A 27565-nucleotide genomic window follows, 5' to 3' on the forward strand; every position below is an offset into this window, starting at 1 on the left:
TGAGCTCCAATAGCATTTTAATTACCAAAGCTGTGCTTGCTACAATAAAAAAATCATTATCCAGACTGAAAAACAGTCGTAGTTCATAACAAACCATTTATGAGGCACTTGTTGAGGAAAACAGACTTAACTGCAGACTCATGAGTCAAAACAAAGCAGTCACTTTAACTCTCACTCTGCTCTGACACAGAAGGAAAGCTTTAATGTCTCCACCCTGAGCTTTTGTCCTCCATGTAATGTTTTACTTCCTGTAGGTCCTCATCAGTGGTTGTCCTGATTTGGGCGTGGAGGAGGGCGTGACGGAGGAGGAGCTCTACATGGAGCTGGACCCTGAGGTGGAGGCGGCAGGGAGACAGTTGGAGAGGAAGGTGCGTGGATTGGACTCGTGTTGGTTGGGGGCAGTGATCTGTTTGGAGGTGGAGTATACATGGGTGGGCTGGTGGAGGATGGTGGAGGAGTGGAGGGCAGAGGGGGGAGTGTTGAGGTTGGCGAAGGTGGTAGATTGTAGAGGTTGCTGTCATTTGATGGGCGGCGCTGGTAGCAGTGGGGTAAGGTGTAGACAGGTGTGGAGGGGTGGTTGTAGATGGGGTAGCGAGGGGTAGGGTAGGATTTACTTCGAGTGAAGGTTATACAACGGCCCTGTGGTAAAGAAAAGCACAGTGGTTTGATTCCAAAGTAGTTAGCACAGACAAAAAGAGAATGTTTTGAACATGAACCACTGCTTACTGTTTTCTCTTTTTCTGCCATTGTAGATATCTAACATGAAACCAGTTTGTCTTTGACGCACCAGAACAGCTGTTTTATGGCGCCATAATAAACTAACTCTGTAAAGGAAACTGCTCAGGAGGAAAAGAAACTCATTACTCCCCCATATTTTGTAGGAAATAAATTTTGCTCCAGGCTCCTGCCTTGGCTGGTGTATTTGTTGATACCATCATAATTCAGGCTTACCCGGAGGTATTTTAGAGACTGGTGTCCATACACTTCCTCTTGTTTATGAGGCTTGTTTCATGTATAAAAGATCTGTACAGGCAAGAAACTTGGGTGTATTTAATAAAACCTTTAGACCTAAACATTGATTGGCAGCTGTGGACGGTTGCAGCTCTTAACAGATGCAAAAAAGGAAATTCCTCTGTTAGGAAGAACTCCTGCCTGCCCAGCCGCTCTGACGCTGTGAGCTCAAGCAGACAGGCAGCATCCATGTCTAATGACTTCAGCAGACGTGAGCATTCCTCCAGACAATACTGAAGCTATTTGTACCTTTGTCTACTCTCTGTGCCTCTTGAGAGTTTCCTTAAAATCCTCTTTTCTAATGTTTGAATAAGTTTTTATATGTTGAAATAGTTGAAATAGTTGAAATAAATGTAGACTGATAAAAATCTTCAATATCTGCTGGTCAAACCTCAACATGTGCTGCATTTACACCAACCCTTTTGTTTCAGTTCGGTATAGGATGCATTTCTTTGCATTTCCACCATCAAAAGTTGGAAAAGGCACCAAAATAACCAATCCATGATGTCCAACTTTTTTGGCACCCCTCTGTTGGGGCAGCATGTATACAGATCCACCCATCAGACCCTAAAGGACCCCCCTTGACTGGTCAATAGAATCATCATGTCTCATGTGGTACAGGTAGAAAGACAATGTGCTAGTGCACATTGAAAAGAAGATCATTGGGATTAAACAGTTATTGGAAAACATGCCATGTGCTCGATTTTTAATGGGTTTTGTCATGTGCCATAAATGTTGCAGTGTCTCTCTGTGTTTTGGCAAAGAGTGTACATCACCAATACTTCATTGAAATGTTGTAAAATCAGCAAGTTTTGATAAATGTGATCTAAATATCAAGTAAAATAATTACTGTTATCATTTTTTGCCATAATCAAGCAACTCTACAATGCACTATTTTTATCCTATGAATTTCAAGAGAGAAATATCAGGGCTGTTTTTTGTAATTTGCAAACATGCCAGTTTGTAGTTCTGCACCATGCATGACCTCGGAAGTGCAGACTTTTCTAAGGATCACTGGCAAAGAGGAAGTCCAAAGAGAACTGGATGGCGCCATCAGGAAGGATAAAGTGTTCCAGCTTGTCACCAAATGTTAAAGCTCTGCACTGAGTAGCACATCAACAATCATTGCAGCTAGTATGGGATGAGAGCAATTTGCATTGATGTTGCCAGAAACTCTGCCTGGGACTTTGTGATATTATTACATTGCATGAATTATGTGTGATACCAAATATTTGGTTATTCCACTGTGCAATAGAATTTCATGAACTTTACCTGAAGTAAACTCATGCAGTTAAAAAAATATATAGATTTTTGGGTGATACCAGAATAAAGCGAATTACAATAATCGAGAATAGTCAAAATGCAAGCATGAAAAACTTTTTCGAGGTCTGGAAGGGAGAGAAAATGTTTGCATTGTTTTGGATCTGGAGAAAACAGGATTTGAGTGACCTTGATTATTTAAGTGTTGTAGTTGAGCTCTTAGTCAAAAAATACACCAGAATTGCAGGCAAGGTTTTTCAGACATGCTGACAAGTTGCTGAGATTATTTCTGAAGGTGGTGGTGAGAGAAGGGGGGCAAATAAAAGGACTTCTGATCGTGTTTCATTGAGCTGGAGGGAGTCTTCAGACATCAAACATTTAATGTCTGAGAGACAGGCCGTAACACAAGAAGACAATTCATAGGGTTAGCTACCAGTCAGGGGGACTTATAGTTGGGTGTCATCAACATAAAAATGAAATTTAACACTATAATTAAAAAAAAGGCAACCAGAAGAAGCATTTATAACTATAATATCAAGCCAAACTGGGAGGGGTCCTCTGTATAAATCCCTTTTTATTAAAAGTATTTGGCCCAGCATAGACAGCACCATACTGCTATGTTGCTGTCTGTGCTGGGCCAGACCGGCTTGCATGATAGTCACCTACAGAACAACAATTCAGCAACTACTAACATCAGAAATAGAAATTTAAAAACTTTATGACCACTCAGGAGTTCAGGAATCTTCCTTTAGTTCCTGATGGCCACCTCACCCCTGATCATGGAGTCAAGTTTTTGGAGTCGTTAAAGTGTTAGCTCTGAACTCTTACTACTGTCTCATTAGAGACTGAAATAGTTGTTAAATAACTTCTACAAAGCTCACGTGATCAATGCACAGCTTGTTTGTTTTGCAAAAAAGTTAGTTTTTCAAAGTTTTGTGATGACTTATTGTTGCATCGATTATTTCTTATATTCCATATCTGAAACATGATGCTGTTTAATGACTCCATAGATGATTTAATTGAATCACACCCTGCCCATTTCTTATTTTGCTATTCCAGCTTGTGGATATGTCTCACCTTGTCTCCAGGATGAGGTCGCATCACAGACACTCGGTCGTAGCCTTTTCTCAGAAATACACACAGAGCATCCAGTTTACCCTGAAGAAATATGAATAAAATGGTATCATATCCTCAGTAATATCCTCATAGATCCTGATGACAACCAGAACCCTGAAATAAATTTTGTGAACCACAGCAAAAACAATCAAGTTATCTAACGAGGAGATTTATTCAGCCTGGATTTGGTATGGAGTCAGACAAACAAAGAGAGTATTTTGTCAGTAATAACAGCCGCTCAGCAGATCCCATATTCAGAGGTTAGTTCAGTTCATGTCTGCTTCTTATTACCGCCGCTCCAGCTGACTTATGTGTTCAGATACTAATATTTATTAACTATTTCCTGGAAACATATCATTCTCTAGAACACTAAAAATGACACATTTTTTAAGCTATTGTTATGGACCCTGCTGTCAGGAAGAGGTTTTAAATGTCAGAGCATCTGGAATCAGCATCATACTGCTCATACGTAACACATGTTGAAATTATGTAAAATACAATTGATGACAGAAATACGTTCCCTTTACAGCTGGAATAAAGTGTGAATGAAATGAATGAAAGTGAAGTTATTTTAATAGAATCCAAAATCTGAAGTGAATTAACTTAAGAGGAATAAAAAATCACCTTAATAGGAGAGTACCACTTCTGTGGCCTGGCTGACTTGTGCATGTGGTAATAAGGCCGTGGTGGGTTGTATTCGAACTCCTCCGCTGGTATCACAACTCGAGCATTTTTAGCCTTTTCCAGTTTAGCTCCCTCCTCTGTTGAGCCTTTATCTCCCCATCGAACCTGAAACAGAAACAGAGGCCGTCAGTCCCTTGCTGCAATCAGTGACAAAAGGAGCCTTTCAGTTGTTTAGATTTAGTTACATTAGCTGCAGCTGTGTTTATGGTGTTTCTAGCCATGTTAGCATTGTGGAGCCAATGTTGATCTGTTGGCAGGTCCTTGGGATTCAACTGAAACAGCTCAATAAATGTTGGATCAATTGTGATGAAATTTAGTCTAAACCTTTATTGTTCCCAGAGGATTAATTTTAACTACATTCCTTTACTTTTACTGACAAGTTTTAAGCAGTGAAATATAAAACTCTGAACAATTCTTTGGTTTATGACAAAAACTTGCTGAAACAAATATATCATTTTCACCACACTCTGCTGCTTTTGTACTTTTTATAGGCACAAACAATATGTAGATTTTTTGCACTGAAATGTCTACCTTATGTATAAAAAACGACAACTCTTATGTTGTATATTTTTTTGGCTGGTTGTAAGATTCCATTTCTTGTCACAGTGGCCACCACTGTTTACATCTTTCAGCCCTTTGTCACAAAAACTTTATTTTAACATATCAGCAAAGTGGAGAAGGCTGAACAAACTCAATCAATATATGCCCATCTTTCATGAACAAAGGACAGACAAAGAAAGTTTTAGTTGGGAATTTTTGTAGTAATGCCATAATTTATTTAGATCTGATATGTAGATACATCTAAAGTTATTTTAGAATAAAATCCACAATGTTTAGAACAATCACAAAATCAGGCGTTTGCGGACTGTGAACAAAAGGGAGTAAGCAGACCCAAAATGGGCATGATTATATAGTAGTGTGATGCATAAGCAGATAAACATGTCAAACACTGCACATGTGTTATATCTGTACTATGTTACCATTGTCACAGCTGCTGTTAAAATGAGCCTGCTTAATTGGAGCATTTAGTTCAAAACTAAGAATGGTTAATTAGAGTTTCTATAAAGACTCTTAGACAAATTACACTCCTACTTTTTTGTAATCAGTAGGGGTGTGACGAAATCTTGTGAGATCAAAACGTTACGAGACATCTCGTGACATTGTATTCTCACATACTGTGCAGACATCAGGAACAGCACCTCTCCTGACAGAATGCAATACCAAACTGGAAGTTAAAAAATAAAAAAAAAATCACAAAGATGCCCTGGACACTTTAAAATTGTTGGTTTGACAGCTTATGAAGCCATGGAGCTGATCCGTGACGCGCACTGCTTGGGGCCGCACATGATCCACCATTGCGTAATAAGTTCATTATAACGCTGCAAAATGATGAAATGCTGCTGCTGGAAACCTGTGCAGTCTCTGTGAGGAGAATACAGCGTTTATTTAGTTCGTGTATGCGTGCAGATTACTCAAAGTGCCAGTATCTGTGACTTTGTAACTTTGATTCAGTCGCTGCTTCGTCATGTCTCCTTCTCATCTCACCGTCTGCCAGTCACACATCCATCCGCTCTTGGCTGTGCGTATCATCAACCAGAAACTTAACACGAGTAGTGCAACAGGCCGTTATATACAGCAGTGCTAAACTTAGCAAAACAAACTATGTTTGAGCACCACAGAGTCCACTGTTAGCTCCAAAAACCAAAGTTATAGTCCCAGTTAAACGCACTCTGGTAGTTGTCCGACAGCAGGCAGAGCAGAAACACACACTCGCTCACCAAAGCACACACATTAACACAAATGTCATATGAGAAAAAAAGGCCACAAAATGCTAAAACAATCGATTTCTCGAAATTATTGTAAAAACAAACATGTTTTTGACAGAAATATTTCTTTTGAGTATTTCAAATATGGATGTCCTTAAAGAGGATGAGAAATAGTTTGATTTTACTTACGCAGCTCTTTATATCACAGTCTGTTGTAAACTGATTTAAAGTACTTTCAAAATAATCTAAATGCTTTTATCATTATTGTGATTGTAGCAATGAGTGCATAATTTAAAGATGTGGTAGACTATTAAAATGAAAGGTCTGATCTGAAGAGCATTAAAATGTACAGTTTGAGTCAGAGTTTGACAAAACAAACTACTGTGCATAAGTATTGATAGCTTATTCAGAACAAGGCCGTTTTAGAGTTAGCTTAAACATTTAAGGATAGACTTTAAATGTTTTCTGCTCATGTATTATTTTTCCAAAACCTAAAATCTTGTCTCGTGAGCCCAAATCTCATCTCATCTCGTGAGATAACCTCTCACCAAACACCTCTAGTAATCAGCAGATGATTCCATCACCTTATTATGATCTTGTTTAAATTTGTACTCATGCCTCTGTATCTGCATAAAATGATTGTAACAGTTGTGAATCATGTCAACTTTGCTACGACTGTCTACACAATGAATGCATACAAAGTGTTAAATTTTCATCGTACAACCATGTTTGTAGCTTATCTACAGGGGGCATTCATTCAACCAAAATCATCTGAAATCCACAATAGAACAGTATTTGAAGCCATTACCTCAAAGTTGAGTTGTGTCAGTTTTTTCACAGAGCTTTAGATGTTTTTCTTCCTAAACCCCAGACAGTACTTTAGTAATTACTTCTGAACCTGTTCTTGATTTGGCTTGAAAAAAAAAAATCAAACTCAGCAAGGGACCCATTTCACCAATTTGTTTATCTCATGAAAGAGAAATATCTTAGTGGAAAAAACACAGTTTTTGTTGCTCAATGAGCCACTTGTATTGCTAAGCTAAACGTCAAAGACTATCCATCAGATCACAGAGCGTACCCGGCTCTGTCAAAACAACCATGAAAGTTCATTTCTTAGTTTTACTCCCTCACAGCTGCCTCAGACGAGCCATGAAGGCTTTAACTTGGCAGAGAAAGCACTTAAATGAGCTGTGCATATTTTCCACTGCTCTCTTTGGAAGCTGCACAGCTTTAATGCTTCGAGTTCAAACTGAACCGTCGGTCTGTGAAGCTCTTCACACTGAGAGGGGGACTTAAGTCTGCTTGACCTTATGGGTCTGAGATAACAAACAAATCTGGTCTCTCTTGACCTGCAGACGGTCACCTCTTAGTCTTGTTCTTCATGGCTTCCAGTGTAGCTAACAGTTAGCAGTAAAGTACTTCCTGCCGTGGCTCCTTTTAAGGTGACTGACCATTGCTTACATTGTTCACTACATTCTAAAAGACAGATTTTTAGCTGCTCTTACACGCAGATACCTTTCTTTAAGTAAACTAAATCACTGTTCTGTCAGGTGATTCTGGGGTTACATTACTGTTAATGCATTATTTTGCAAGATGTTCCCTCCACACCATTTTTCTGCAGATAATCAGTAACTTATTTTAAATTCTGCATGAAAATACAAATATCTGTAGGGATCACATTTTGGTTTTGGAAAGGTTCTGTTTTCCATTTTTAGTTGGAGTCATATTCTCCCCTGGAGTTTCAGCAGGCATTGGCTGCATGCAGGGAAACACCATGCCATTCACCCGAAACACTAACCATCACCAGTCATCACATGACAATTTTGCTCTTTTAAGCTTATTATTCCATATGAAGGATCCAGAAAACTAACAGAAAGTAATACAACAAAACCAGCCCACTTAACACAGATTAAATGAGGCGAAACTGAATGAGGCATTTCTCTCATAAACATGCTTTATAAGGGCCCAACAATATGCTATTTAGCAAAAATCTTTTGGGTTACTGGTTCATAAAAAATGGTAACTCAATTCAAGATGAAAAGTTGCGAAGGGGTTGTGATGAGTCATTCGTTCTAAGTGCTAGCTTTTGCGGGGCAGTTTCCTTTTTTCTATTTTTGGTTTTGAAGACATAAAAAAGGGGAAAATGATAACAAATGAAGAGTTGTGTGGGAGCTGAAAGATCAGCTCTTATTGAGCTGAGATAGAAAGTCTGAATCTCTAAAACAAGCTGCATACTAAAGCTGTGGTTTTGTTTACAGCAGGTAATGCCACTTGACTTGACAGCACAGTCTTTAATGTGCCCCAGCATGTGTCGACACAAATCCAGATGAAGGCACTCAAGACTACCTCTGTACACTGTTGGATATTAAATCGTTTTTAGTACGCATTGAGGTGGATCCATACACAGCGTGAAGGATTACCTCTTGGTAGATGAATGCCCATGACAGATATAAATCTCTGTTAATGCATTGTCTAAATGGGGTAATGGCATCTGTATGCAGAGTCAGTAAATGCAGTCAGCCTCTAATCAAACTTAAAGCTGCTCTCAAATAAAATATAACAAAAACTTAAACATATAAAACAGTTTAATCTTCAAGAGATCAACCTTATACCTTTATATCTGACATTTTTCTCCTCTTTTACAGCCACAAGGGCTAAAATCCAAGCTTTGGCCCAAATTAAAAAGAAAACCAGTCTTTTATGTAATCATAATAAACACGATCTCTCCTTGCATGACTCCACTGTGAACAAAGCAAACATCCTTGACTGAGTGTCTTCAAACAGTTTAAGTCCTGGCTCCTACCAAGCATTTGGTAAATCTGCTGTTCTTGCAGTTTACTGTCCAACTGGCCTCGTCTTAACTCTCACTGGCTCTCCAAACTAGTCACCACAACAAAGTGAGTCAGTGTCTTCCAGCAAAGACTTGCATACTCATCTCTTTTTAAGGAATGAGTCGTTTCCTGCTCTCCTTTGTTTTCCTGCTGTACTTGTGTTTGATCTAAATCCCATTTTTTGGCAAGTCCAGACAAAAGCTAGCCAAACGTTGGATTCTAGGATGCCACGTGTTTGAGTTATGTGTACAGTATCTCAATCCATCAAATCCTGTTTTTACAGTAATGTATATGATATCTGGCCACTATTTCTTCTCTCTACCTCCATTCTCTTGATGCCTCCTACTCCACGTCCTCCGTAGTATGAAGCATCCACTGTGGGCCAACGCTTCTTAGGAAAACCATCCTCATCATCCTGGGGCAAAAAGAAACAGTTCATGGCTAAAATGTGAAAGAAACTACTCAAAATTACAGCTTAAGTGCAGCCAAAGACTAAAACTTACAGAGATCTCCTCGTCTGGAGGCGGGGGTGGCTCATGAATGACCTGCAAACACAACTATAAGACTCAAAGGATTTCTGGCATTGTTGTTACATAACTTTAGACATTTATGTATATTACTATAAAAGAATCCAACACAGCTGTCGTACCACGGTGCAGCAGAGAGGCCAGAACCACCAGAGCAGGGCGATGGTGAGCAGGAGCAGCAAGATGAGCAGAGCGATGGCTACAAATTTCCCATCGGACTGCAGAGGGTAAAAGATAAGAAAGATAGGGAGGGTGATCTGTTACAATTACTTTCTTGATCTGTTTTCACTGAGTCATGTTTTTGCACAAAAGAATAAAAGCACCAAATTAAAAAAAACAAACACATTTAAACACTGATTTGAGTGAAGCAAATGCAAAAGTAATGCTGACTTTTAAGTGTGTTTGCATAGAGTTGATTTTGTTATCAACAGAACTCGACAAACTGCAGCATGTGTACAAATGACAACTTCCTGCGCATTGGCAGCCTCAGCCAGCGCTTTGATCTATTCCTAACTTATACCTCTACCTCTAAATTTTTCGAGTCCCCTTGCCTCTTGAAAAAGAGTTGAAAAGGTTGAAATCTTCACCTAAAAAATGGGATGACCCTTCAAGTTCCTGATTCATCATCAGTTGTCATCAGCAGCATTTATGTCAACAGACGTGATGACATTACCGGACAATTCTACTACAGGGGATTTTTGATAATGCTTGTTCAAAATAAAAGGACCATGATGCATTGAAACAACAATAAATAAAGATATTAAATTGTTTTCAAGTCTCATTTATAAGGAACGACTTAAATCTATACACTTCTTTTGATGCTTAAGCAGCCATTTTGCTAGTGATTCACAAAGAATTGTTGTAGATTTTCCATTAAGTGTCAGTCTGAGGGGCCATGTACCCCTAGCATTTCACCTTGCCCTCTATCCCACCAAGAATCTAGAAACCCTACCCCCTAGATGTGAACATATGAAATGTAGGGCAGTTTCAAGTCGATACAAGTCAGAGGTGAGAGCATAATCAAGATTTACCGTCACTCTTTTCTCCTGCGGCTGAAAATGAGGTGGATATACCGTATCTGTAATGTGAAGTTGGCATTTAATACTGGTAGCCTGTAAAGCCAGCAATTAGCCACTGTGGTCTCCTTTTTCCCAGATTGCTAAATTGCTGCAGTTTGTGTTTTAAAAAGGAAAAAAAGAAAAACATTTCAGGCACCAAATAAGATGCAGTTATCAAAAACTGGGCTACTGGGGCACCAGTATCCTGGTGGTTTTTGTGTTCGATGCACAGAGGCTGTTGTCCTCATCTTTTTCCCAACAAGAACAAACATAAATCTTAAATCTTAAACATAAATCTACAGAAACCCAGAAAACTTTATTATGTATACAGGGATATTAATAACCAGGGTAAGCAATAAAAGTCTCAAAAATATCCTGACTTTGACATTTTAGTGTTATATTAACTGAAAAAGCATCTTTTTCATTGCCTGAAAGGTGATTTTTGATATGCCTGACGCCAGTGAAAAGCTTTAAAAACAATTAATAGAATGCATCAAAATGAGCCTAAACTAGAAAACAATGCTAAAACATTTGGTTACATTTTAATGAACAGCTACACAATGTTTAAACAAAACCCTCAAATTTTAGGATAGCTGATGTCAGGATTTTTACTTACACAGCTGACGGCAGTGATTGTGACAGAGCTCGATATGAAGCTGAGGCCATTATTCATGCTGACGTGCAGAGTGGCAGTCCTGTAGAGAAGGTGTGAAGAGAAATAAGAATACATACATTTTGTTTATTTCATTATAAATACAACTTCTAATAGTTCCTGCATCAACATATGTTCCAACAGAAGAAATTAAGACTATATCTTTGGGTAAGTATAAAATGTGTTGAGCTCATTCAAACAGCGTGTTTTGATTTTAAATTGTGGTGCTGATCTGCAGCTCAGTAGCATAATGGAGACGTATGTCAACATGAGTTTATTTCAAAATCGTTTAGGTATGCCAATAACAAGCCAAAGTACTTAAAGTTGTACTCATAAAACATAGCAGATAATCTAATGTGTATTTTCAAAGCATGTTTGCTTCATACTATGTATGTAGTCAAAGTTGTCACCATTTCTGCAGTTTGTTGACATTTTAACATAAATAAGAATGGAAAAAGCAGAGGAGAATGAAAACTGTGCACTGATTAACTGTCATGGAGAGGGATGAAGACTATCTGATGAAAATGAAAAAGTTTCAGAATAATTTGAAGAACAGTTATGGTATTATTAAGTACTCATAACTGTAAAGGCATTGGTGAGTACCCAACTGTAAGTTCACATAATTTGTCTAGAAAAATGTGGCATTTATGCATCCCTAATCCTGTCATCAAACACTGAAAGAAGAGACAGAGCTGCTGTGCTGATGCCAGCTGCAAAGGAATCTTCACTTGGGGACAACTAAGTCTTTGAACACGTCTATATATCACTGTTTCTTTTAATGAAATACTAACATAGCAGCCTGCTGTCACCTGAGGATTCGAAACATACATAAATGTGCGGTGCAATAAAATATTCTGGTACTTTTACTCTTCAACACATCTGTGTTGTTAGCTGTGGCTTAAAGAGGAAAATGATTACAAAGAGCTTTAAAAATCAGTGGGTTGGTGTTGCAAGAGGTGTATTTGTTAGCACTGTCACCTCACATCCTACACAGACAGCCCATTTTGTGTGGCGATCTCCGGCTACTCCTGCTTCCTCCCACAGTCTAAAGTTCATTTGGCTGACTGGTGACTCTAAATTATTCCTGTGTGAATGTGAATGGGCCTGGTCGTCTCTGCATGTCAGCCTGTGATTGACTGGTGACCAGTCCAAGGTGTACCCTGCCTCTCGCCTAACGACATCAGGATAGTCTGCAGCCCAGAAAGCCCCAAACAAGACTAACAGTAAAGATGGACACCGACTCCTCAGGAACAGTAAGAATGTCATGTAGTCCTTTTCAGCTCTGGAGGTTTGTTAATCTGAATAAATCTGGAAGAGTTTCTTCCTAGAGCTGTTAATTTAGTCAGAATTTAGGTCAAAGTCTTTCAATCTCTTCAGTCATATATAATTGGGACAAAGCTAACAGTTTCACTTACGTTCCCTCTTTTTCCAGGATAGGAGCTGGGCACAAAAGGTAAACATCTCTCACCACCAGAGGTCTTTTCACTGTGGAAACAGAACCAACATGCACATTTATTTTGTGATACACTATAATTACGTGATTTGAGAAAATAGAGTCTGTTATTTTGTTGAGTTAGACCTTTTTCTACCAGAAATATCAGGAGTTTAAAGCCTCAAAATATTCTTTTCATTATTAAATTCCTGGACTTCCTCTCTTTATGGAAAATGAAGCAAATGAGGCAGGAATGTGGTTTATTTAGGCTGGCTGAGTGAGCGGCTAGCAAAGACAGTGCTGGTCCCTGATGAGATCCACATTCCCCTTCAGACATCTGAGAGGCGTTGAGCGTTAAAGCAGCTGAGTCAGAGCGGGCTGAGCTGCTGATGGGTTTTTGGAGGATGGGGAGTTAAATCGCTGTGAGCCACAAAGAGCAGATCCCCTCCACCCAAACCCGTTATGTCCAGCCAAACCAAACCTGGCACAGTGAAGTAAATGGCTACTGAGTCAAATACCAAAACACACTGCTTTTTTATTCTGTCTAATAATAGTTAGATGAGTTTTATGTAACTTTCAGTTTCACACACCTACACGTTTGTCTAGAGTTTTCAGTTTCACTATACAGTATGAATGACAGAATGACACACAGAGTATCTCACTCAGTGTGATTACATGCAGTTAGAAGAAATCATATTGTGTTAAACGACACAAAACTGGACTTTAAAGTTACTTCTCAACATGTAAGTCCAACTGAAATCAATCTAAATTAAGTTTCTCAAAGTTACACAAAAACAACAAGATAATGTGTTTGGAGATTGATTTATTCTTGCATGTTTACACCTCAGTCAGGCCAGACTGGAGTAAGTGTACTACAGAAGATCCACAGTCTCTATGTCATGCTTGTCCCAGAAACCAAACAGCATAAATGCTAGGCATAGCATTGTAGTCTATTAGTAATCAATAAACTGGAGGTATGGCATTCATCTCACATGTAACTGAAGTAAAGTGTAAGGCGCAAGTGTACTGTGTGTAATTTACAAAACAAACTAAAATGAAATAAAATCACTGACAAACATCATTCTTTTTTTAAATGTCTTTGTCTTTGATTTTAACTAGACAGATAGACTGTTTCATATATCCATGGATATATTCCATATAAAGCTTATGAATAAAAGCCATGAAGCATTTACTTACTGAAAGTCACAGTGTCATTGATGCGAAAGCTGCAGAGAACCTTCTGGACGTCCCGGGCATGATAGAAACCGTTTCCTTTGACGACCACCTGGAACGATTCTAAAAAATACAAATACAAATATCATTGACATCCCCTTTCTTGTGGTAAAAACTAGGAATTTTGGATTAATTCTTTTTTTTTCTGTGCAATTTGGTTGAACCAATGTGAATGTATGTAGTGCCAAATCCTGACAAAAGTAATCTCAGGTTACTTTACAGAAGGGCAGGGATAGATTTTGCTTGTTATGACCTCAATACTGTGTCCTAACTGGATGTGATGCCAGTGAGCATCAACGTCCCAATCAGCTTGTTAATATTGATTCATACTGAAGTGCCCTGACAGCATATCAGCAAAACATTTTTCCTCTGTCAGTGGGCAAAGAGGACAGAATATTTACTTGCTCTGAAGAGCTTGTTAGTTTGTTTTACAAAGTGGAGTTAGCTGTGTATTAATATTACCCATTTCTGTGTTTAAATGTATTGTGCTCTGACTTGTACCAGCACAGAGACAAAACCTTGAGGCTCAAAGCTGGTAAATGATCATCAACACTAAGCTAGTGCTAGTTTCATATCCTTTAGATGAGAACATCTCCCTAACTCACTGTATATAACACCCTTGTATGTAGCTTTTTAAAGCACTAGTAACTAAACCAACTTCCCCACTGTTAGGACCTTGTATCACAAATTAGACATTTCTTTTGGTCTCTTTACCTCCTTCACAGATGCTAGACGGCTCTACAGCCAGTATCTCAATGCACGATCTCTTCAGGATCTAAAACCACATATAAAAAATATTTTGAGTAAAAGCACTCTTGGTTAAATGATGACAGACATTTAATGATATCTAGATGTCATGCAGTTACCGAGTCTATGACCCCTTGCAGGGCCTGAAATCCATCATTCACAGGAAACACGTGGTCTTTACTGTCAGCGATGGTTGAGAGCTGTAAGGAAACATTACTCAGTGAATTTATGTCTCATAGTTCATACAGCTGATCCATAATCCACTGGTTCACTGTAGAATTAAATGACAGAATGGTTTACCTGGGTTTCATTGAAGTCTTTGACTCCCACACAGTACACTGTGGCTCCTAGCTGCCGCGCTCTGCTGGCCTGATTTCAGTGAAAGAATAATAGATATCACAAAAAGAAAACTTGTCTTTAAGGGTCAAAACTTTTAAGCTTCTTTCATCAGGGCTATTCTTTGTTCTCTGCAATATTTTGCTTGTAACAGTTGCCTGAACATCAGTCATATGGACTCGGGCACAACAAGCCTTTACCATGTTAAGATCTTTGATTTTCTAGCGCTTTTAAGCACAAAATGGCAAAAGACACAAAAAAGCGTTTCTGCTATTGGAAAATTATGAGTTTTGACTCATTAACAGTGCATTAAAACTCTCTCGGTTTTTACATCACCTCTCTTTGTGCCATGTCAAACTGATTTTCCCTCAGTTCCCCATCCGTCAGGGCGATGATTACACTCGCTGTCCGGTAACCTGAGCAGGAGATTTACAGTAAATAGCTGTTTAAGTCACATGTTAGGTCACTGTCAACCAGGCCCACCCACAGATTTTGAATGGACCCCTGAAAAATCCAGTAATTGGACCCTTCCAAGCTGTGATTAATTGATGATATCAATGGATGTGTGTTGGATCAGTAGCATTGGTGCTAGCACGCTGGTTAACAGTTACTTCATTTTGGAGCTGAGAAGTGTGTCGGGCTATTATTGGGTTCTTATGTTCAAATTATTTATTTGTGACACTTTTTAACGACTTTTCATCATCCTTTCCGCTCATTTTGCCACATTTTTTTTCCACATTTAACCCATTTTGCCCCTTTCAGCCAATTTTAGCTACTTTTTAATGGCTTTTCACCATTTTTACTGCCCATTTTCACCACTACATTCTGTTGTGCTGCTTTATCCAATTTTGCCTCTTTTAACCTAACATAAAATATGGTTGTATCGGATTAACTTTACAACAGATCATGATTTTCCTGACCTCCATGGCTCCCCCCATTTGACTAAGCCCCAGAGAGCTTTTCCCTTTATCCCCCCTTATGGGCAGCCTTGCTGTCAACCGTTAACATTAGAATTGCAATCAAGCCATTTATAAACAATTTCAAGCATATTAGTCACACTGAAGAAGGCATTTTGTATGAGGATTTTTCCACATGTTTAAGCGAGCTATGATGATGAATAAAGAATACATCCTTAGAAAACGAATGATGAAGTGTAAAAACTAAATAATGGACTCACCATCTCCGGTGGCGTAATAAATTTGCTCACTGGCCTGAAACAGAAGATTTTCGGCGTCAGCGGTTAAACATTGAAACGGACCTCATTATAAAAGGTTCAGATGCCATCCTGTTGCATAAGCGGCTTTTCATTGATTTAACAGATGGCTTACTCTTTTTAAACCTTTGTCCATGTAGGTGTCTCCACCCGGCTGCACCATACGGAGCTCCTCTAGTTTGTCCCGAATCTGCTCTCTATTCATAACCATTAAAATATACATTAATGAGAGGAAATGAGATTGTGCATATGCTTTATTCAAGAAAAATATACAAAGTTACAACAAAATCATTTAGGTATTTCATGGAGGCTGTGCATGTGTTTACCTGTTTTCTGTTAGTGCCATCAGAGTCCGGCCTTCAGTGGAAAACACAATAAAAGACATCCGCAGTTGAGGGCTGGAGAGAAAAGACGCAAGTCTTAGGTTTCACATTTTATTGTTTAATCACTTCTCCGTTAAAAACTGGAATTTCTATGTGGACCCACCTGATAAACTTGTGAGCCAGGTGATCAACAAAGTAGTAAATCTCATTCCAGTAATGTTGAACACTGCCAGACCTGAGGAAGATTCATGGAATGCCATTAAACTAAGTTGTTTTTCAAAGAAATTCTGTTTAAGATGGAAACAAACAATAAATCAAAACATTGAAAGGAGTGCTCAAGTTATTTAGAGTCACATTTTTATGAATTTGAAGGATTCCAACAGACACGAAGCTTAAATCCTCAGAATGGAACTTAGAAGATTTAAAGATAAAATGACCCTTAAAGTTTAAATTGGTGTTAAAGATTTTAATGACAAGGTAACTTAGGGTTGGAGAGGTTATTTGCAAAGAGTATTTTTTTAATCATAAATTAATCTGCTCAATCACTTGTTCTTTTAAGTATCAGACAATGGAGAAGGTAAGTTTTCATGCCTCAAAAGGGCGTTCTTCAAATCTTAACCAACCCTTCAAAACACAAACGACTTAACTTTACTACCAAATAAGTCACAAAATCCCTAAAACCTTTAACATTTTTCAGTCATGGACTATTATAGATTCTTTTTACTCTAATCTAAAAGTTTAAAACTTCAATGAGAGGATATTAAGTTTCATAAAGCATAATGAAGTTATCAACACTGGCTTCATGAGCGATGAAAGTAAACAAGACCATCAGCTACTAGAGTATTTTTGCTACAGTTGTTTTTAATGCCTGTGAATGCTGCTGCAGGGTAGGTGGTAGCTCTCTGTCATTATCATAAAACTCACCAGTAGTCTGGCTTTGACAACACATTATGACACATCGCAAGAAAATGATTTCCTTATTTCATCTAAAAATAGTTTTTGAACTTGCATTTGACTTTAGGTTAAGTCACACCTTATAATAACCAACCTAGTTAGAGATTCATTCCTTATTGCACATTTAGGAAAAGTCATATTTCACTATAAATTCCTTGGGTATGAAAAGGAGACTTTAAATGATCTACTTTTCACTTTTACTTGAGTGGATTTTAACCAAAGAAACTGAACTTTTTCTTGAGTAGAGTAGTCTTGTACTTCTTCCACCTCTGATGGAGTGCATTTTTGTTGAACAGAGAAAATTCACAGCAAGAATTAAGCAGTGGAAGTAGGTGGAGCATAGCTACGCATCTCTACTTATCATCTTTCTGAACTGTTTGATTAAAAGCCCCCTGGCAGCAGAATTTAAATACTGCTCTATCAAAACTATGCACCCATATACAGGACAAAACCAGCAATGACATTTAAAGTAACACATTGTCCACAGGGAGCACCAATCTCAAGAACTAGAGGCTTATCACAGGAGCTTTAACTGATCAAAATCATTGCCTTTTTATGCAAAATGAAGTAACCACCTATTTGTCTTTGCAGTAATCTCTAAGAATATTGAATAAAAAATTTGAGAGTGATCATAGTCCCTGCACATTTAGCCTTGGGTTAAGAACTGGCATGCTTTAATTTGCTAGTATGCAGTCCATTGCATTACAATACAAATTCATTTGTCTGGAGTCTCATCTGTTTATGGTAGAATTATATAGTCTTATTGCTGATGGTATGAAAGATCTTCTATATCTTTCTGTCTTTCTTTGGATATCAAATTCTTTTGTTTTGCTATAAGCATACCCTAAACATTTTGTATGTAATACAGCTTTATGTGGCTTTATGGGCCCATATTTCTCTTCATAACTGAGAAACTAGATCAAAAAGAGTCAGTGAGTTTTTCTCTTTCTCTTTCTGAGAGCTGATGCTTAATGTTTCCATTTATTTCCTGTGGCTCCACTGCTCTTATTAAAATACCAAAACAAAAGCAGAAGTGCCACGTCTCTGTCTCAGATGACTCCAGCTTCGTGTCGGCTCCTGATCTTGAAAACAGGTGCTGACTCGATCAAACAATTAGCAGACTGACGCAGATTTCAAAGCACTAATCACTACTTAAAGAGTCAAGTTTACTCAACCTGTGCAGCCCCCTTTCTGCCTCTCTCCCTCCCTCATGTTTTTGTTCATCCTGTGATGTGAGCCTTGGTGCACACACGTCAGGATCTGGGGATCTTTTGAACATCTGGCTCTAATGGAGAAAGGGTTCTGCAGTGTGGGGCAGAGTAATGAAAGTAGGACTAGATGAGGACTCCTGTCTGTGAGATGTGGCCACAGTTTGACAGGAGAAATGTCTGCAGTGTACTTTATCACATCAAAACATCCATCATCATGGAAACACATCATCAAGTCCTACCTTTAAGGTGCTCCTGCTGAATGTTTATTAGGAGTAGTATACTTGACATAAACACGTCTATATGACCTGTTCAGAAGCTTCACATTAGCTTCATGACAGTTTAATGGACGGTGTAATTTAACCCATTTGCCTGAGCTCACAGGACATTCTCTGCTGGCGTGTTTGCCCAATAAGAAACCACACACTGCAAACAGAGTTGAGCCACTAACTGAACTATTCTGATAAAAAGGCCAGTGCAGTTCTGAAGCAAATGTTCCTACTTTTATGCAAGCATTTTCTGTGGTTAGTAAACATCAAATCTTGAGTTTTAAATATTTGTTAGGAATCTTCTTCCAGCATATTTTAACCTCCTGAGTAATGTAAGATTTTGTTGATGTTGAAACCACCTGTCAACAAATCTTATCTCTTTCTTAATCATGCCCTATAAAGTGCATCAGCTGTCGGTAAAACAGCTGACTAGTAACACAATAATAGCCAGCTACTTTCTCCTCTTGTTTACCTAATAAGATAGTTTAACTATACATTTTTAGACAATGTATCAACTTTAAGTAATATTGTACTGTAATGTATGTAGTAAACATGTTTTGAAAATCTAATTTTTCAAAAAATCACTAATAAATGCTGTATTTGGCTGCTATGTAAGGTTTCTGATATAGATTTTAAACTTTCAGCATCTTGCTTTAACTGAAGTGCTTAAAGCAGTTAGCACTTGTGTCTCACAAGATTTGTCTTTTATAGTAAATCCCTTGTTTTTAGATCAACCATGTGAAAAATAAAAGCTCAAATCTTGCAACACTGGGCTGAGGAGACAAGCCCAGATTATACTTTTACAGACCATTACAGAAAGAAAACCCAGAGAGGAAAAATAGCAGACTAATATTGTTGGAAACTGCTGTTCTGTACAGTAACAAATGAAAAGACTTCTCCAAATCCCGACGTCAAATATTCAGTTAATTCGATCAAAGTCTGCCTTTTAACTAACGTTTCTGTCCCATAACACTGACTGAAAATGACAGCTATAAGCAGTCATCTAAATATGTCTAGCTCATTGGTTTCTAACTTTTTCACTCACACCTAAGATCAAGCCAAAATCTCAAGGCACACCATATTCATTTCCAAACAAAATAGCCTCTTTAACATGTTTCACTGAATCTTTACTTGTTGAATAGTTGCAATAATACTGTAAGGTTGAATGAATTCCCATGGCACACTTCGTCATGCCTCAAGGCACATCAGTACGCCTTAAGACACCATTTGAGAACCACTGGTCTAGTTTCCATGATTAAGCTAGTGCTAGCTATTTTGCACTCACATGTACTTGATAACAGATTTGCCCAACGGTGGCATTATCGACTCAAACACACCCTAAATGCATGTGTACATGCGTACTTTATAGACTTTCATCCTGGCAGCACTGTAAGGAGAAAGACTGCCATCTACTGCCATATGGGAGTACAAAACATCCCATAAGCGAAGTTCTGGCTCAGACTTTTCTGGTCAAAGTTATTTAAAACATGTTCTTGGTATTGCCTAAGGATCAAATGTGACAAAAATGTACAGTTTGAATGGGACTGTCAGCATTATTGCATTAATCCTGACTAATTAAGGTCCATAAGTGGTGCATTATCTTCTTTTAAAATCACCATTAATAACATTATTTCACTTTAAAACTCACAAACAGCTCAGCAGACAAGCCAAGAGTTACCTGCACCTTGAGTTATCAAACATGCCTTTGCAGCTCTTATGGAGACTTTTCTAGCAAGCCTGGAACTTGGGTGACTTTCCGGGACATTTAAAAATAAAATACACACCAGTAACTCTGATATTGAACACGTTTTTTAATATTTTTCAATCATTCCTGCAGTTAGCTTTAGCGTTAGCCACCATAATGTTTCCCCTGATGCATTGTGGCAGGCTGTTCCACTGTCACGCCATGCTTTGCCAAACTGCATGCTTCAACACTTTGAAACTGGATGAGAGGACCTGGGGAGTTTATAAGGGAGAGAGAGAGACAGAGAAGCTAAGATGTGGCCCTCTGTGTTCCTGCAGACAGGAACCGCTCGAATGATTCCAAAAAGCACTGGGCTTTTTAGTAAATATGAAAATATTTCAAAGACTTTTTGTCATAGACTGATTTTTTTTTTCACTTTTGTCTGTACAGTCACATAACTTTTTTTAAAAATTCCAGTGACATTGCTGCAGCACACACATTCTCAAAGTCCAGGTCTTCCTGAAAAAGGATGTTTAGAGCTTAAAGTCCAGGCGAGACAGACCGGTTAAAAATTAGCTTAGGTCAATTATTTACATCAAGAATCTAAATCAATATCTTAATTTTTCTGCAGTTGTTAGGTGATGTGAACATGTGTCATTTTTGAGATGGCGTATAAGATGCCAAGTGTTGCAGATCCACATAGTGTTCAATGGCAGCTGCCCTAAACTTTCTCTGCACCCCAGGGATCCATGCAGTCACGTGACAGCAGACGAGTTCCCACAACAATTACCTGCTTAATTTGTTACCATATTGCAGGGAATAAAGTGTTGGATGCTCAAAATCCTCCTAAAGGATGACTCCTCGATGCCTGGTATTACTTAAACTTCACTTTGCTTAATGAACTTAGGCTGTCTACTATTCACCACGAGCTGACTACTCAATAACTGCGCAGAAAGCCATACATGTTTATGCAGCAAAAAGCAGTTTTTGACCCCAAGAACTTCATCCTGTTGTTGGCAGTGTTTCCCTACCATTCTATTAGGGGGTGTCCCGGCTCCCCAACGGCATCCTCCGCCCCACTTGAACGTCAAGTCAATTTTATCTAATTGTATTTTCTATCTAGCGCCAGATCACAACAGAAGTCATTTAAGCACCTTCCCTATAGAGCAGGTCTCTACCCGGTCCCTTTATTACAGTTTTTCTCAGTCGCTTTGGTACATTTCTCAGATCAGAAATGAAATTCTCAAAACTACTTGTTCATCTTCACATCATTGTGTCACTTGTGCACATCAAAAAAGCAGTTTCTCATTTCTTTGAACAGTTGCAAATGCTTTGGTACATCCATGCAAATGATTATGCACAATTCTCTGCTGTTTCCTACATTATCAGTTGCTTAAGTCATGTTGATCAAAATGTATTATAATGGGTCTCTGTTGAATAGCCTCACCCCCCACAACATTTAGGCATTAGTTCATTGCATAAGTCTTTACATACAAAATGGTTGAACATGTTGTCATAATATGTCAAGCATATTTCTATACATTTCCATTAGACTTTTTTTCCTAAGTCTGTCCTGAATTGGTAAATGCTCCCAGGTGAATTTTGACTTTATCTAAAGAAGGGAAGTGTGTGAAGCATTAGATCAACCAATGATCAACAAATTTGATTGAGGAGCATCTGATGATTGAGGAATTTTCTCAGCATGGAGATGGAAAGTATATGATCATCAGCCACATACACAGATGACCCTTCTGGCTGCCATGGATGCAGCGTGTGATGACATCACAGCAGATACCTGCAGAGGCTGGATAAGACACTCGAAAAGATTCTTTCCACGCTGCATTGCAAGAGAAGATATTCGTTGTGATGTGGATGAGAATTTGTGCCCAACAGACAGGAATGTCAGGAGGTGTAGGAAGACTGCAATGTAATTCCTACAGTACTGCATGTACAGTTTTCCCCAAGACGACTGTCCCATGTTCACATTTCTACTTTTGTTGTTTTTGTTTTTTTCTTTGTGCTATGCAGTGCTGTCTTTTCCTTTCTGTATCGCAATGACATAGTCTGTCAACAAATTACAGAATAAACAGTGAAGGCGTAAATGTGAATCTTATCCAGTCTCTTGCAATCTCCCTCATACACTAAGGTGTAACTTACAATTTACAATAATTGTCATCAAAACTTTAGCCATAGTTTACATCAGAACATCCCTCCAGAGAACACTGTTACATTGACAGCATGACTAAGCAATCTGACTGTCTTATCCGTACACAATGACACAAGGACTTGTCATTCTGATGGCACTGACATGTTCATTGACACAGATATTTACTTTTGAGAGATGAACTAAGCATTTTCAGCAAGAGGCTGGCTTTTGCAGGTAATCCATGATGTTTTGCTATTTGTACGAAATGCTTTGAGAAATGCACTTACTGCTTTGCAAATGTCGAGGATGATTCGAGAAATGTACCAAAGCGACTGAGAAAAACTGTAAACAAACGAAATAACTTTGTTTTATTTATCTTGTTTACATGAATGTGTTTAATTTCTGAGTCCTGGTTTTCTGCTCGTTCCCTCTGACTCCATGACTAGTGCTGAGCAAACCCACAAGCTCGCTGACCAGAGAGCCCCGCCCCCTCCTCCTCGTGTCAGAGCTGGGGTCTGATGTTTGCTAGGATGCTTTGACTCAGTATCATGAGACAGAGTTCTCCAATGCAACTGATTTATCCTCTAAAGTTGTGTATGAACCGATGTGCTGCTTGTTTTACATCTGAGATAGTTGAACGAGCACTGGATTTCAGCGCGAGATTGCAGCAATTGTGCAGAATTTATTAAATTCTCACAACAAATCTGACAATTATAATGCAGGAAAATCCTGCAATCCCCCATATATCAAGCTGCAAACTGATAAACCGGTGGGAAATGTGGTTAAAATCAGCGACAGCCGGGCTCATGTCTGCACCAACTCCCTCTTGATCTTATCACCACAGCAGGCAGAAATATACACGGCCCTTCACGGATGTGTGTGGGCAGGTAAGTCGTGAATATCGGAGGGGATCAGTTCCTATACAGACTGAGCGGTCACCTGATGATCATTTTAACATTCAGTCATCAGGGACCAATAAACTGGTGGACGAACCCCTTTGTCTTGTTCCTGCTCGTGTCATACTCATGTCAGATGTCAGACTCATTTGCATGTGGGGAGGCCTTTTAGACAGCATAGGTAAACTTTACACTTAATATTGGTGTCATACAGTCCTAAAGTTACTCCTGTGTCAGGAAGGCAAATAATTAGATAGATAGATAGATAGATAGATAGATAGATAGATAGATAGATAGATAGATAGATAGATAGATAGATAGAATGTTATATTGACAGCTGGAATTTAAAGAATCAAAAGAACACCATGATTCCTTTAAGTGTTTGTGTTGGTGTCCCACTACCCCCCACCCCTGCAGCTGTAAACCTGGGGGAAACACTGAAAGACAGGGTGAAATTCATTGCCTCTATTAACACGTACGCTCAAGTAGCAGGCATAAAAACACTATATATAAATCAGCAAACTTGTTGCTGATGGTCTTGTTTGCTTTAATAGGTCATAAAGAAGCATCAGTTTTAACTTCAGTCTCATACTTGACCAGCCAAAAACTCATCACAGGAGCTTTAAATTGATAAATGAAAGAAATAACTAGCAATTACTCAAGCAGTCATTTGTTACTATCTGTGTTGGGGTCAAAGACAATGCAATCTAACACTACTATCTGGTCTACTCTGCAGTTTCAAACTTTGAAAAATGACTGATTTATAAATAATTAACTCCTTGTTGTGTAACTGAAGTAAGTGTTTCACATTTACACTACCATAAAGAGTTAGCAAACTTCTCCAATCTGCCTCCTTAAGCAGAGATACTCTGATGAGTATGCCCTTAATATAAACCTACATTTGGTGCACATGAGCTTTGATTTAGAAGGTATGACTCTACACTGGTAACTAATAAGAAACTTTATGTCCCTAAAAAGCCTACAACCTTCTCTAAAGACTGTAAAAGCTACATCAACAACAGAGCCAATAACAGGGGGTTTTTGTCCATCAGAAATATTTTCAAGCAAGCATCAGCTAATTGATTTCTCTGGATATCATCTTTAATGATGTTTGCACCAGTGTTAGTGTCTGAATTTAGTCATGCATTGAAAATGAAGAGCTTTTCATGTGTTATAATTAAAGTACTCACTTGTCCAAAACAAAGAAAAGGTCAAATCCTCCGTAGCATGATGACCCTGCCTCCCTCCTTTCATAGATCTGTCCTGCGGTGCCGGCCACCAGGACCAGCACCAGTATGACCAGCTCCACGCTGAGCAGGACCTGCCTGCAGCCCTGGGACATCACAGAGAGTTTAAAAGAAAAAATCAGCACAACCAGAGAAAAGGGGAAGATTTCAGTCTGCTTTCCCTCTCACAGCGCTGTGGTGTATTGAGCCATGCTGTGCAGTGATCTCTGAGGTTCCTCTCTGGATTAGTATCCCATCTCCCCAGCTGCATATGTGTGCTGGCAGAGGAGGACTGAAGCTGGACTGAGTCTCCCTCTACCTCTCTTCACACTTCATCATCTCAGCACACAGCACTATGAGATTACATATTCATGTAATAAGTCTTGCTAAGTGATATTCTGTTTTTAAGCCTTGTTTATCTCAATGACTCTTAAGTGTGTATCTGCAGACTTATTCTTGCTAAAACTTATTTCCATCAGCCATTCCTGCAAGTTTACTACATTTTATATCCTACCCACTAGTGCCACTCAGTGGTGACACAAGCAATGTGCATTTCCCTCCACTTAAACACTGAAGTCATTTATTTTTCTCTGCCATCTAAGACATATTTACTTCAGTGTGAACTTTAACCATGATATGCATTTTCTCCCCTTGAATAAGCAGGTGTATTATGCAGATCAGGCAACAGATGCTTAACATAAATGATAGAAAATAAGAGTTTCTCCATTAGGGGTGGGATGTTGAGGGTTTAAAGTACAATCTTTAAAGAAATTGCAGGAAAAACTGCTATACAGAAGCTTGCAGAATGTAGTTAAGAGTATGTCAGGCAAGGCAACTAAACCAAAACTGTGGATTTGGATGGAGATCACTCTAAACATTTTTTTACTCCAAAGGTGAATCCAGTCACGCATCACATCATAATATAACTGTCAGCATCTTTGCGCAGGAGCATGTGATTTGAAACATTTTGTAGGCTTTGCACTTTTAAAGTATAGCTTTTTCCTCTTTTGTGAGTTTTTTAATCAACCAATCACAACTTTTAAAAATATTTTCTATAAATTGCGTTGGGGTCCACATTAAGACACTTACTGTCCTCTCTGTTGCACATAAATTCTCTAAGAGTATTCCTTTTTCCTAGAAATTAAGCTTAGTTAGAAGCTCTCACAGTAGGCTTTTGCAATATTTGTGCATACAGACCCTGATGTTTAAACATGTCAGCAAGCCCTTAGAAATGTCCTTGAAAATAAACATATTTAAATGGAAAAGATGCTAAAGTAATGAATGCTTGTGATTTTTTGTACAATGTCCAAGGTGACTGAAAATCTCAAAAAAGAATTAAAAAAAAAAAATCAAAAATGAAAACTTAATGCTGCATATAATTGTGAGTGGAAAAACTCACACTAAGAAATTGTTAAATTAAATCAAGACATTATGCTGCATTAAACCAGCTTTCAAGAAAGTGGGAGGAAGAAAAGCAATGTGTTTTTATGAGTCAAACGTAGAAGTCCTGAGAGGGGAGATTTTATTACTTTTGGACAATGCCTGGCAAGCTTTTTCCAGTGTTTATGCTAAGCTTCACAAACCTCTGCAGACTCCAAAACACAGAGTTGGAAACACTAATCTCTTCTTACTATCAAGTAGAAAGTGTTAACCCTTTCACGAATTTGTTGAACCAATTGCACGCCCTTCTTTTAAGTGATCCACAATTAAAGTTCAGACCTTCCATCTTCGCAGCATTGTACTTGCCTCTATGACACACTTTGAAGTTTCAAACACATTAAAAACAGCTGTTCTACTCTCCCACCTCTTTCATGTCTCTCAGTTCTTCCACCTTTTTGAATTTTTTTTCCTCACCTGTCCACCAGGTGCCTTCTGTTTGGCAGTTTTTCACACCTTGGACTTGTTCCTGATCAGCTCCCTGCTCTCTTTAACATCTCCTGATCTCCATGCAGTTTCTTTCTTTCTTTTATCCTTGTAGATGAAATACAAAAAGACAGTCTTCTTTTTACTTCATCTACCATGATGCAGGCTTATGTTGATGGGCTGATTATACTGAAGAGACTGATTATTTCCTGTAAAGGATGCAGAAAGAGTTGGAGTCCATGTGTCAACATCAATAGTGAACTGTGCTTATATTAAGGGTAAAGCAATATCAAATATGTCAGGTCAGTGCAAACCACATGTTAAACATCTTTCACAGTTTACACGAGCTGCTTTTGTTTTGCAGAAGAAATTTATTCAAATGGTTCCAAATGTTAAATAAGAAGATTGTATTACTTTTACATGCCCTTTAAATCTGAGGCCACAGATGAGAGGCAGACAGATTTGCGTAAAAAAAAAAGAAGCTGTTCAGAAGCTAAAACACACTTGTTCTCCACTGAACAAGTAAGATAAAATGTGTTAAAATGAAGCAGTACGTTGGCTTTTATGCATATTCGTCAGCTGCAGACAGTTAGCTAACTTCACTTCTGTCTTTATGCCAAGCTAGTTTAACAGTTGTTTGCCGTCTTTTGTTGTAAAATGAAAATTAGCATAAATGATCACTTTTGTTGCCAGCAAGCCATTTATTCCGACAACAACAGAATCATAGGTCTCTCACAGCCACTATTGTTATTATAAGCTAAAAAGTGCTAAAATATAAAAAGAAATAATCTAACTAACCGTTAGTTAACAAGCCATACCACAAAAAGTGAAGCTATGAGTTAGCTAGCATAGCATGACTACCTGTGTTGAGTCTGAACTACTAATGCAAATTAATAGTCGGATAAATGTTCGGTATTGATTATGGAGATTTTCACAAGCATATGACATGAATATGTGGTACTTTTATCAAGACAAACTTTAAGCAGCACTCATTATGAATCCACTTACCACTGGGGACAGCATGAACACTGGCTAAAGAATGCAAGGTGAGTCAGATGATGGAAGACATTAGCGTGGGCACCGCTCAAGCATCGGTTTTATTAGAACTTGACATTTCTTCGTTAAAAGGC

The 27565-nt window shown here is 38.5% G+C and overlaps 1 protein-coding gene across 3 annotated transcripts; it reads right to left on the reverse strand.

Annotated features, from left to right (window-relative positions):
* On the reverse strand, positions 1-27565 carry LOC121525156 (anthrax toxin receptor 1-like). 3 transcript variants are annotated; one of them, XM_041810995.1, is made up of 20 exons: positions 27444-27565; positions 26427-26543; positions 24537-24679; positions 16353-16424; positions 16193-16264; positions 15982-16063; positions 15831-15864; positions 14990-15069; positions 14618-14686; positions 14437-14517; positions 14285-14345; positions 13535-13633; positions 12321-12390; positions 10870-10948; positions 9318-9413; positions 9172-9213; positions 8991-9083; positions 4012-4176; positions 3349-3429; positions 1-639 (listed from the first exon to the last, which is right to left on the reverse strand). In XM_041810995.1, exons 5-20 carry the CDS (start codon positions 16249-16251, stop codon positions 262-264), a joined length of 1569 nt encoding a protein of 522 aa, XP_041666929.1. In that variant the 5' UTR covers positions 16252-16264; positions 16353-16424; positions 24537-24679; positions 26427-26543; positions 27444-27565; the 3' UTR covers positions 1-261. The 3 variants fall into 3 exon arrangements, with proteins under 3 accessions (XP_041666929.1, XP_041666928.1, XP_041666927.1); XM_041810994.1 differs by having other exon boundaries at positions 26427-26644; XM_041810993.1 differs by lacking the exon at positions 26427-26543.

Source organism: Cheilinus undulatus, linkage group 17 (genome assembly GCF_018320785.1).
Source record: "Cheilinus undulatus linkage group 17, ASM1832078v1, whole genome shotgun sequence".
In the NCBI taxonomy this organism is placed as follows: Eukaryota; Metazoa; Chordata; class Actinopteri; order Labriformes; family Labridae; genus Cheilinus; species Cheilinus undulatus.

What these genes read in the sequence shown, in the direction of transcription:
- LOC121525156 (XM_041810993.1), bottom strand. An exon ending in ATCCTGGAAAAAGAGGGAAC is followed by an intron (nt 10,949 to 12,320) that starts GTAAGTGAAACT and finishes CCTTCTCTACAG; the next exon opens with GACTGCCACTCTGCACGTCA. An exon ending in AGTGGTACTCTCCTATTAAG is followed by an intron (nt 3,430 to 4,011) that starts GTGATTTTTTAT and finishes ATATTTCTTCAG; the next exon opens with GGTAAACTGGATGCTCTGTG.